The sequence below is a fragment of the Vanacampus margaritifer genome, chromosome 20 (assembly GCF_051991255.1).
Source record: "Vanacampus margaritifer isolate UIUO_Vmar chromosome 20, RoL_Vmar_1.0, whole genome shotgun sequence".
Classification (NCBI taxonomy): Eukaryota; Metazoa; Chordata; class Actinopteri; order Syngnathiformes; family Syngnathidae; genus Vanacampus; species Vanacampus margaritifer.
Window position 1 is genome coordinate 8,687,501 of NC_135451.1, and position 12,557 is coordinate 8,700,057.

Consider the following 12,557-nt stretch of genomic DNA (forward strand, 5'->3'; position numbering starts at 1 on the left):
AACGTGTCTTAGTATTTTTACCATTTACATAATAATAATGATGATGATGATGATGATGATGACCTAAATTAAATACATAAAGACAAGATCTACTTTCATCCAGCAGTTAAGTTGTAGTGATAAAACCACTGTGATTTAGTGTGCGAGTTTAAGGTGTGTGAGTGCTTGAAAGCACACTCCCTCCACAATGATGACAGAATAACCGCCCACTCAGAGCAGTGTTCCAGGAATAGCAGGCCAAGGCAGGGGATGAAAGAGCAGTGAAACATTTTCATTAGACAGAAAAAAAAAGTGCTGCTAGGCTAGAATGAGGATGTCAGGCTGCCTGACAGAGCCTGTTGCGTCCATTCAACCCGGCTCAAATCGACCTGGATACTACTGCCTCGAAAAGCCAGTTTGACAGTCTGTACAGGGTACATCACATAAAACTAAGTGCAATGTGCCACAATTGCTTTAATTAGGTTCAGTCTAAAGTTGTACATTGTGGCATTGCTGCGATGATATTTTTGCTGTTTCGGTGTTCCTGGCTCATAATTCCTTAGTTGCCATGGAGTGACTAATGAGGACTGACTTGTCTTCTAAATACCAAGGAGAAGCAAGAGTTGCAATCACTGGCAAAATGTCAGATTTGTAGTTCAAAAGACAGGAGCACAAAGCAGGAAAAATCCATACAAATTACAACTATGCTGGCAACGTGTTCATTTAAATGGAGTCGTTTGGTTGTCTTCACTCTTGACCAAACGAATCACACAAATCAAAGACGAACAACACTAATCAAAGCTCATCATCAACTAAAATGTGTGACTTGAGAAAATTCTATTAAGATAAAGTCCTAAACAGTATATTTTAAAAGGATTACCTACCAAGTGAATAATATGAATAAGGATTTTGATCTGTTAAGAGCAAAAAAATGCTAAATGATAAAAAATATTTAAAAAATATTTAAAAAATATTTAAAAAATAATAATAAAACAGAAATAATTGCTTTAAACTAAATAAAACTTTATTAATGAGTTTTTAAGAGACATTTCCCAGGGCTAATGGCTAATGCAGTCCTTCGCGATTATTTTTTGTTACGCCCTGAAGCCCCACGCCCACCCACCCACCCAATTATTTTTGGTCATAACCCCCCCCCCCCCCCCCCAAGAACTCTGCAGAGAAACTAATACTACTTCCTCATTAAGACAGAGACACCTATTTATTAAATCATATTTTTAAGGGAGGTGGGATACAACTAGGTGAACAAAGCGGGACAAATACAAGAAAACGCTGCTCATTAGTCTAGAAAAAGACCACCCCCACCTCTTTTCTCTGCTTAATTGGCCTTTTTATTTTGTTTCCACCTGACTTCACTCGTCGCATGCGAACAAGGAAGGTGCGCTGAACAGGTGTGAGGAAGCAGGAGCGACTTGGAGGAGGGGAAACAGGCAAATGAATCACAATTAGTTATTTTCACACACAAATCTGAGTTCTATGCACCTCAATGCCTAAAACAATTAACACTGCTGGAAAATTCTCTCCACACTTGGCCTAATTTGGTGACATAAAGGTCATTGGAAATAAATTCAAAGAGCCTAAAAGAAGTCAGCCATGGGTGTAATTGCAAAATGTGTGATGAGTATAGTCACACAAATTCCTTCAGGCAGTGTAATATTTTGTGACAAAGGGTCGAGGTACTATGCAAAAAAAAAAAAAAAAAAAGACTAAACAAATCCAAGATTTTTGAGCTGGAGTGGAGGTTTTATAAGCATGAAGGCAACAAGCTACGTTGTTAGGAGATGGTTGAAAGCAACCTTGAATAGAAGGTTTTGTCAGCATGCTTCTGTTGCTACAAAACACACCTTAAAGAATATGTACTCTTTTTATATATCTTGAAATAATGTTCAAGGATGATGTTAAGGACTCTAAAAAACATGTCTAATTAATTACGCTGACTTCTCATCTACGGAAGAGGATTAGGGCCAGTGAAGAGAAAAAAAAAGGTTGCCAGGATTATGACTTTATTTTTAGAATTCTGACTTTCTGACATCCCACTTGCGTCACAAAGTCAGAATTCAGAGATTCAAGTCAGAATTCTCACTTTAAAGTCAAAATTCTGAGAATAAAGTGACAAAGTGAGATTTCTGAGATTAAAGTCAGAATTCTCACTTTAAAGTCAGAATTCTGTGATCAAAGTCAGAATTCTGTGATTAAAGTCAGAATTCTAAAAATAAAGTGAGAATCCCGCCAACCCTTTTTTTCTCTTCACTGGCTCTAATCCTCTTCTGTATTCATCGAATTAGGCTGGATGGGTCAGCAGATACAATGAAAACAGTAGAGGCCCCAGAATTGAGCCCTGTGGAACACCATATGTGAATGGCAAATTTGCTTATATGTAAATGTGTATTGTACATATGTTTTCAACCACTTTTTTTTTCTTCTTCTTCACACACTATGAAGGGATTACGAAAATAAAGAAATCACACGACGTACCATCAAAAAGGGCACAAGTCGACTACTGAGCGCACCAAATTCCCTGCAGCACAGATAGGCCAAGAAATGTAGAGTGATCACCGGCAGCAAACGATGGCGTCAAGGTGTTTCAAGGTACAACAATTGATCCTCTTTTGAAGATAACAGGGGTTGAAAGAAGGGCTACGCTATGCTCTACAAAATATACGCACTTCAACCTATTATGTGTTGTTGAAACACATTGAATCCTCATCTGGGGAAAAAGTAACCGTCGCCACAAGTGGCCTTTAACAACCTTGTTTGTCAGCATGGGACTATGCTGCAGTGCAGCCTCCCATTCTTTGCACTGACAGCAAACATAATTATAGGAACAGCTGCTGAAAAGTGCTAAACGAAAACAGGTGGCACTGACGCTTCACGCTCGGAAATCATTAGACAGACCGGTATTGTCTTCAATAGCACTTGGAAGGATTATCTTTAATTATGACAAAGCATGTTTTGCATCTCTCCACTTTGATCAAACTGCCAATATAATAAGAGAAACATCATGCGAGGCTTCAAAGATAATGAAAGAAAAAAAAAACTAATCAGATTACTTTGTTTTATCACACACGCATGTACGGTAGACTCGCGGAACTCTAAGTTTCAAACAACAACTCAGATTAAAAGGACTAGAATCCAGATGCTGAAATTAGGAAACTAAGCCTCCTTTGCCTTTGTATTCCACGTTTCAACGGGTTTTGTGTATTTTCTTTGGATTTGTATCATTATTATAGTCAATGGTGAACCAAAGGTTAAAAAGGGAAAAACAACTGAAATAAAAAAAAACTGCATTTATAACTTAAAATCGCTGGCAATAAACTCTCTTTGGTTGTTTCATTCTAAACATTATACTCTCAATAGCCAGTTTTAATAGAACAAAAGTTTTCATTTTTACTTATTGAAGGACAAATTCAATCATGCTTGACCTTCAAAGGTTATATTGATGTTTGAACAGGCTGCTGGAATGAATTGTATCAACGTTGCAAGGTTCCAAAATAAAAAAATAAAATAAAAAGTACCAAAATGGCAACACACATAATCGTTATTACCAGGCCCCATCTTTAAAGTATTTTTGTTATTCATCGAGTGGGTCGATTTAAACATGTTATCGCCAGCAAGTCAAAAATGACCTTACTCATTGCAGTTAACTCTCTTTCTAGATCCTTCCAGTTTTTTTTTGAACTATAGTTATTTTGTAATTTGACTAAGTGACGTCTCCTTTCTCAAAGGTTTTTGCAGAGCTAAAGTACATTGATTTATTCAACAGTCTGGAAGAGAAAATAAATGTTCCGTCTCTATCACTTAATTAACAAGAACACTGAGGCAAGAAACATTGTTTCACAGTAAGTCTCATCTAATTATATTAACACCAAAGATGTGATTTATTTTTTTTTTTTTTGGGTGCAGGGGGATGACTGCATTATATCAAGTTAGTCCCACATATCACCATCTCATTCTTGTACTCTTAAAGTCACAATGTAGCTTGCTGTTTTTTAAATTGAAAGAATCATTCAAACGTCATAAATACATTCCCAAATTTAGTTTTATAGTCCTATTATGCGTTTGTGCACTTGCCCTGATGTTTTTTAACATCTTCAATCCAGATGCAATTGCAGATGAAACTCTCGATGACAGCCAGGATGATAAAGTTAAAGTTGCCCTTGAGAGAATGAAATGAAAATGAGTGAGCTTAAGTCAATAGATCTCTGTATCATTTGTCTTCCGGCTTCTATATGACAAGCCATAAGTTGTAGAACCTTGAGGATCCATTTTGTCAGAGAGATGATTAAAAACACTGGAGACAACAAAAAAACAGCACTCACAATTATTAAGAAGGAAGCAAAATGCTTCATTTGATGTTGATGTAACTGTCACGTGAGGTGCTGAGAACGCAAACAAGTCACAGGAATTGGGAAACAGAGAGTCTTAATATACATAAATAAATAAATAATAGAAAGCAACAACAGAGAGCAGGGCTGGATTCAGATGGCCTTGAAGAAAACACTTGACGGAGAAACCTCGATTGAGAGAGCAGGGCTGGATGCTAAGAAGCAACTTTGAACACATGGAAGAACAGCTCGCATGGGAGAATAAGGATAAGAAACCTCGGCTAAGGAACCGCAACGTACCGACAAAAGTGTCACTCAAAAACTAGAGCTCGGGGAAGGCCCAATTTGTATATGAAAGAATAAAAGCCTACATGACAAAATAAGAGTGCCTAGACAAACTAAGAGTGACTAACAGCATAGAAACTGACAAAATTCTCATAATAAGCCAAATTGGCAGAATACTGGACAATGAAGAGTGGCTAACACATCATCATCAAATATTATCATTATACAGAACATAGCAACTGTATAGCAACTACATAATAAAAATGACTAGACAAAATAAGACAAATTCCTCACTAGCAACTGTATAGCAATTAAAAAACAAAAATGACTAGTCAAAATAAGACTAAAACCCAGAATAGCAACTGTATATCAACTACAAAATAAAAATGACTAGACGAAATAAGACAAATTCCTCACTAGCAACTGTATAGCTAATAAAAAAAACAAAAATGACTAGTCAAAATAAGACTAAAACCTTGAATAGCAACTGTATATCAACTACAAAGTAAAAATGACTAGACAAAATAAGACAAATTCCTCACTAGCAACTGTATAGCTAATAAAAAACAAAAGACTTGTCAAAATAAGAATAAAACCTTGAATAGCAACTGTATATCAACTACAAAGTAAAAATGACTAGACAAAATAAGACAAATTCCTCGCTAGCAACTGTATGGCAAATACAAAATAAAAATGAATAGACAAAAATAAGACAAATTTCTCGCTAGCAACTGTATAGAAACTGCAAAATAAAAAATGACTAGACAATATAAGACTAACACCTCCCATAGCAACTAGCTGTCAAATACAAAATAAAGATGACTAGACAAAATAAGACTAAAACCTCGCATAGCAACTGTATATGAACTATAAAATAAAAATAACTAGACAAAATAAGACAAATTTCTCGCTAGCAACTGTATAGCAACTACAAAATAAAAACAACTAGACAATGTAAGACTAACACCACCCATAGCAACTGTATAGCAGCTACAAAATAAAAATGACTATACAAAATAAATGGCAAATGATACTTTGTTTATATAGTGCTTTTCCACCCTACAAGGCCCTCAAAGCGCTTTACATTCGCCTAATCATTCACCTACTGATGACGCAGCATACATCAGGAGCAACTAAGAGGGTTCAGTATCTTGCTCAAGGAAAATTTGATGTGGTCACAATGGAATGGGATCGAACTCACAACCTCTAATTGAAGTCACTCTACCAATACCAAGGCAATGCCGCCACAATAAGACAAAGGGTTAGGGTTCAACAAAATAAAAAGAACTTGACAACAAAACTAATACCTCCCATAGCAACTGTATAGCAACTACAAAATGAAAAGGACCAGACTTCTATATACAGCAATTGAAGTGACTCAGAGAAACAGGGTTCATTTGTGATTATTTATTACGACAATCTTCCTCAATCACTGTGCAGCTGTTAAACCATAATATGGTGGATTTTAAACCAGACCACCGGGGTTGGCACTTGTGAAACGGGCCATTAGCCTGCTATAATTATCAGAATCGCTGTCATGCGTTTGTCTGACGCATCCGCAGCATTCACAGAGGCCATAAATTCATCTGTCACATCAATCACAGGCTGCTATTAATTGCGCAATTAAGATTCTCATTGCCTGGCAGATATAGCCACTAATGGATCAGTGACAAGTGTGATATGATCATTAAAGGGGATTTTAATGTACTGTTTAATTGCTCTTATGTGGACCACACTTTTAGGACAGAGACTCGTCAAGCCCATTTGTTCACCGCAGTTCAGACAATGACCATGTAAAAAAAAAAATCTTATGGGCCATTGAATGATGTAAGAGATGTAAAGTAGGAACAGCAGTCTAAAGCACAAGGATAAATGACAGCATTGTTTTTTTGGTGTGTGTGTGTGGGGGGGGGGGGGGGTCCAATAAATATTCACCTTCTATTTGTTGCCATGTAACTGTAATCTGCAAAATGCCTTCAGAATCCAAAGTTCTGACATTGACTATACACATACTGTTGTCTGTCATTATTCAGTCTTTTCGGATGAACCTTTAAATCTGCCACTGGTCGCTGAATCAGTGGAGGCTGGTGTTTGTGGATCTTACTCTGCTTCATCTATCCTTCCTTTAGTCTTTCCTCTGGTCTCTTGAGGTCTCCCTAATCTGTTGGAATTTAGATGTTTCTGGGGTTGGTGAAAGATTCTGTTTTTGTAAATCTGTGGCAGAGTTGGCAAATCCAGGTCCAGAAAGTAAAAACCCTGCCACAGTTTGGCTTTAGCCCCAGGTGTTAGCTAGCTGGCTCCCTAGCTAGCTCCCCAGGTGCTTGTTTACCTGCTAGGGAGCTAGCTAACCTGAACACAGTTTGGCTTTAGCCCCAGGTGCTAGCTAGCTAGCTCACCGGGTGCTTGTTTACCTGCTAGGGAGCGAGCTAGCTTGACACAGTTTGGCTTTAGCCCAAGGTGCTAGGGTGATAAGTCCCCCCCCCTCTCCTCCAATGGTAATTGAAGTCATAATCAAAACATGCTGGGAGTGTGAGATAATCCCGCCGGAGTGTGCAAACTAAGGCACACTGAAAAAAATACACAAACCAAAGCATGATACAAAGGGATTTTTGGCACTGACATTTAACATAAGCAGGTATGTATACAAGTGTGTGAGGCATGCATGAAACACATGTGACAGTTTGAAACATAATTGCTTTCTCACACACACACATAGCAATTACCCACTATGCTTTTCCACCATTTTTTGCAATAACTGTCACTGACAGGGCTTTGGCCTCCTTATCTGATTTTTATGAACATACTTGTAGGGATTATTGAGATTTGTGAAAGCAGTGCTGGGGAATGTGTAACAGAAAGAGAGAAGATAAATAACGGGGAGGGTGAGCGGAAGAAAAGACTAATCTCCTGAGGAAAGTAATGAAAAATATAACTCACAGTCTAGCTCATTTTGGAAAAGTTGGCTGAACCAAAACAAAGACCAAAGAGATTATTCGACTGTCTCTTCCATGACAGCTACTCTCTAATTCGTTCATGCCTGAGAAGCTAGGAGAAGCGCAGCAGCCACACTGACAAAGTACCAGTGCATTTATGAAGTGACACGTTGCACGTCACGCTCGTTGATGACATCATTGAATGGCCGCTAATGAGAAACTGAATTGGTTTGGTTACCTTGAAGTTACGTTAGGTATCAGCATCAAAACATTGGGACATCTGACACCTGTGAGGAGTTGTCTCCTCTCTGGAGCTAGAACAGTTTCTGCTATCCTGGAAATCATTTCTTTCGATTTTGTGGGAATGTCCTAGCGCTGGCCGGGCAAATTATTCCAGAACCAAACACATCCATCCATGTTGCCTGGACATTTATCCCCAGACTGATGTGCATAGAGTGTATGTATGAGATAATATAGCGCTGTAAATTTGTTTTTAATCATAATTTATCACATGATTACCATAGTTAACTCGGGATTTATCGCAACTTAAACACACATCTGTTCTAGATGTTCAAAAACCCAAGTTTTTAATACTCTTGTTAAATAATATAACAATGGACAAATATGGTTATATCTTTTAGTTCATTGATACAGTTATTTTATAGGAATTTATAGCTATTTGAAGTTAGATATACTATACAAGTTCAAATGAGTGTAAAACAGTAATCAATTCCTGTTGAGGTAAAAAAAAAAAAAAAATGCCACTAGGTGGTATTAGGGTTTCATGTTGGATGTTGGTGTTGGATGGAACAGTACATTTTTCATTTCAAATTAAGAGCAAAATTAATTAGAAAATGAAGCAACTCATTGATTCCTGACCATTTTATTCATTGTAAATTACAACTAGACCCCAGTCATGACAATTATATATATTTATACTATATTTATTATTGCTAAATTGTGTTATAGTCACTTCTTTGTATAACATTGTATGTCTTTATTTTGTCAGGTTTTATACAGATTTGTATTCTCATTAAAAAAAAACTACAAGTAAAACCTTTGCACTGCTGTACCCAACTGAATGAATAGTGTAGTGGTTAGTGCGCTTGCCCTGTAAGCAGCAGGTCCCTGGTTCGTGACCCTGCACGACAGGAATTACCCAAGTACAGGGCTTGCCAAATAAGGGGTGCATTAATCAGCGTTAAAAAAAAAAATGTTGCATCAAAGGGACTTAACTCGATATAATGCCTTAAATTTGACACTCCTCATTTTTTATTAAATAAACCAGTGAATGACCACATTGTGCGCTGGGACTGATACAGTACAGACGCCAGGCTGAGTATAGAGTGGGTGTGAGGTTGTGGCATCAGGGGCCTCTAGTCTGCCAAGGTGCTCTGACAACCGAGCCTGCTGTCAGAGCCGTAGAGGCCAGACTGGACGAGGGCAGTCGCCTCACCATCTGGTGTGTGACAGCCAAAGTCACCCTGCGTGGAAGCTGCATGTGGTGCGGTAGGAATGTGTCTCTGTGTATGCCTGGTTGTTTGTTTTCTACGTACATCAGCAGGTTTTGAGTGTTTATACATCGCATCTCATGCTTCTAGTTTGGTGATGTAGGTGGACGAACTTGGAAAGTCAGCATTTTGACGGGGTACTGACCACTTCTCGAGGCAGCAGAGGGTCCTCCTCGCGGCTCACCAACAGATTGACGGTCCCACCCATAGGCGCAGCTCGGAGCAAGGCCACCACCTCTTCTTGGGTCTTACCGTTCAAGTCGACTCCACCAACCTGCATCACATGTATTACTTATTGTTAGAATAAATGTACAGAAGTTATCCCATGTTATAGTATTGCAAAACATGACTCAAAACGGGTAGGAGATTGTAATCTGTGCACATCTCTGTCCGCTCTCCTCACGAGTAAAAAGAATCTAAATCTCTTGTCTTCTTTCCTTGTCTATTATTTATTAAATGTTCTAGGTTGACTGAACCTGACACTTATTAATGAACACACACTCGGCTAGACAAAACATTGAGGTCGGATGGAGTGATCACCAGACCAATGGCAATTTGGAACAAATCCAAACCAATAAAAGCATATTTAATCTTTGTAATAACATACAGTACCTTCTGAATAATATATAGGGGAGGGCTGAAACAGTTTTGACATTCCTACCTCCAGAAGACGGTCTCCAGCTTTTAGTCTCCCGTCTTGGATAGCGGCTCCCCGGGGGAGAATATTTTTAACATAAATGGGGGCACTGCCGGAAACAGGAACATCTCTGGAGGTAATGCTGAACCCAAGACCTTCTGGACCTACGGAACGCAACAAGAATTAACAATAACTTAGCATTTGGCATAAATATGACATTGTCATTCAATGTGCTCAAACTCATATAAAATATGTAGGCTATTATTCGATCTTCCTTCCTTATGATCCATCCTTACTCAAATTGTTGTGGCTCAATAAGAGAAAGCACTTGAGCTCAACGCTAAACAAAAGCCTCTTTTGGTTTCAGGAAGGTGACCTTTAAGATTCAGCAAATGAATATGAATTGCCGGCTGAGGGTCAAATGGGTAAATACAATACCTGATAAATCAGAAGTCATGTGACCTGACCTTTATTGCAGAGGAGACATGAATTGGTCGATGCAATCAAAAAGTTGTTCAAATGTCAGCTAACTAGTCTTAATTGTGTTTGGAAATCCTTTGTAAATTCAATCTTTTTCCCTTCATAAATTTGACCTGAAAGATTTTTTTTTTTGTGTACCAAAATAAGGAAAATATGTTTTTATTACTACATACCGGTAGTGCTTTTTTTTTTACCATTCATCTTGGGGTTTCTGCAGATATAATCAAATCAAATTGAATGTTTTTTAACGCAACTACATTAATGCCTGCAATCCCCTGCATAACACTTGCAGACGTATAAATACATACATACAAACATACATATACACAAATGTGGTTACCAAATACATACAGTATGTGGTTGTATCTTTTAGTTCACTGATACAGTAATTTTATAGTAAGTAATTCTAAAAGTTACAGTTAAGGGTAAAAAATAATAATAATTAAAAGTGAACGTGTGTTAAAGTAACTATCTTCCACTAGGTGGCATTAGTGCTTCATGTTGGACACTGGTGACAGGAAGACTAAAAAAAAATTCCCCCAAAATTCAAAGCAATTGGTATTTGGAACATGAAACATTTTTGTTCATTGTAAATTATGACTCGTCACCAGTCCCTACAAATACATATATTTATTATTTATTGACCCTTTATCTGGTGGTCTGTGTTTTAATCGGTTAACTGGCATTTAAAAGTCACTTACTCTGGGGTCTTTTTCTGATGCTAACATTAGTATTCACGTCTAATTTAGCTGCTCATTTCACAGAGCTGTCAGCACCTCTGATAGTCCATCATGACCTAGTTTCCAAGTTCGTCTTCCTTGCAGTCTGTCGACCTGTCACTGGTTTGGCTGACAGTGATTGTGTTGATGAAGACGAAGCGCAGACAGCAAAGCGTGGCTGGCAACTTTCTTAAGGCGTCAGCGCACCCAAAAAAAAACTGGTTGAAAGAAGCTGCTTATGAAGGTATAAATTTCAGCTAAGTTGGAGTTGTTGCTTTACAAAAAAATAGACGGATATAGGTTGTAGCTGTTTCATGTGCAATCTTTTTAAACTCAATTTTTCTCTATCAGGTCAAGTTTTTGAGCTACTGGATACCTAATATGAAATAAATGTGGAACGGTCGCAAGCTTTGAAAACAAAAACAAAAAGCAAAAATCCTACTATGCTAGCTTTCTATTTGCAGATCTTGATATCACTGATTTATTGGAAGCTGCACACACCTCTCAACGCATTGATTCAATTGTATCTGCACAAACAAGTTGCCACAATTGTAATAATTTAATTTTACTACAGTCTTTCTACAGCTAATGAGTGGAAGTGTGTTAAAGTAACTATCTTCCACTAGGTGGCATTAGTGCTTCATGTTGGACACTGGTGACTGGAATCTAAGCAGTGGAGAAAAAAACTTGATGTCCTAGAAAAAAAACGAACTGCAATTTTGGAATCAGCTGCCAAATTTCGTTTTTCATCAGCATTTTTTATTTTTTTTTATGTACCCTAGTGCAATTTGTAGAAGAAACTAGCAAATTGTCACCTATCATAAAACATTCCACTGGAGTGCATTTCGAAAACTCAAGAAAACTTTAGAACAAATTTACAATCAAACCTCAATAACATCCATGATTAAAAGTGATCATGTTCTTTGTTAAGAGTTGCAGCTGTTAAATGGAATCACATTTGTGCAGGTGTACCTACAACGCACCGATGACGTGTCTTGGGTGGTGAAATCCATTTACGCTTGTATGTTAACCGTGTGAGACCTGCACTGGCTGCATTAGTACTTGGGAGTAAAAAATCAATGGCAAACATACAGCTCGTTTAAAAGTGCATTACCATTCTGATGGTAATTACTGTGAGAACAGCCTGGTCCAATCCAAGCTAATTTTACAATTTCAGTAACATGTGGGAAATAATTACTGTGCATTTGGAGTTAACAAATGGCTTGAACCTTTAAAATGAGAACATCTACCAAGCCCCATTAAAATAACAAAGAAAAGAACATTTTCACTGGTAAGCTGCACACTGACTACGTTACATTGTGTCAAAGAATCATTTCTTCAGTGTTGTTCCATGAAAATATATAATTAAATATTTTGAAGAAATGTGAGGGTTTCCTGTACCAAATGTTGGCCACAGTAATGCTGATGATCTCATTGTCAGATTTTATTTTGTTTGTTTTTTATTTACCTTTCTTCAGCTGGATGTTGAATCTGCGGCCTTTGCGTTTAATGTAGGAACTGCTGGACTGCGTTGAGCTTATTCTGCGCTGCAGGGAGGGCGAGGAGGTGGATGAGGTACTAGAGACATATTTCCGTCTTGGCTCTGGAGTGCTCCCTGCAAGGGACCCCCGTTGACTATAGAATGGGGCGAAAACAATTTTTTAAAGAAT

The 12,557-nt window shown here is 37.9% G+C and overlaps 1 protein-coding gene across 2 annotated transcripts in view; it reads right to left on the reverse strand.

Moving 5' to 3' along the window:
• Window positions 1-12,557, reverse strand: part of LOC144040306 (partitioning defective 3 homolog) — a 284,979-nt gene that overhangs the window by 142,802 nt on the left and 129,620 nt on the right. For both annotated transcript variants that reach the window (XM_077554419.1, XM_077554418.1), the window contains 3 exons: window positions 12,356-12,522; window positions 9,713-9,852; window positions 9,197-9,325 (listed from right to left, as the gene is read on the reverse strand). In XM_077554419.1, the coding sequence (XP_077410545.1) occupies window positions 9,197-9,325; window positions 9,713-9,852; window positions 12,356-12,522 (436 nt within the window). The remainder of the gene's footprint in view (window positions 1-9,196; window positions 9,326-9,712; window positions 9,853-12,355; window positions 12,523-12,557) is intronic.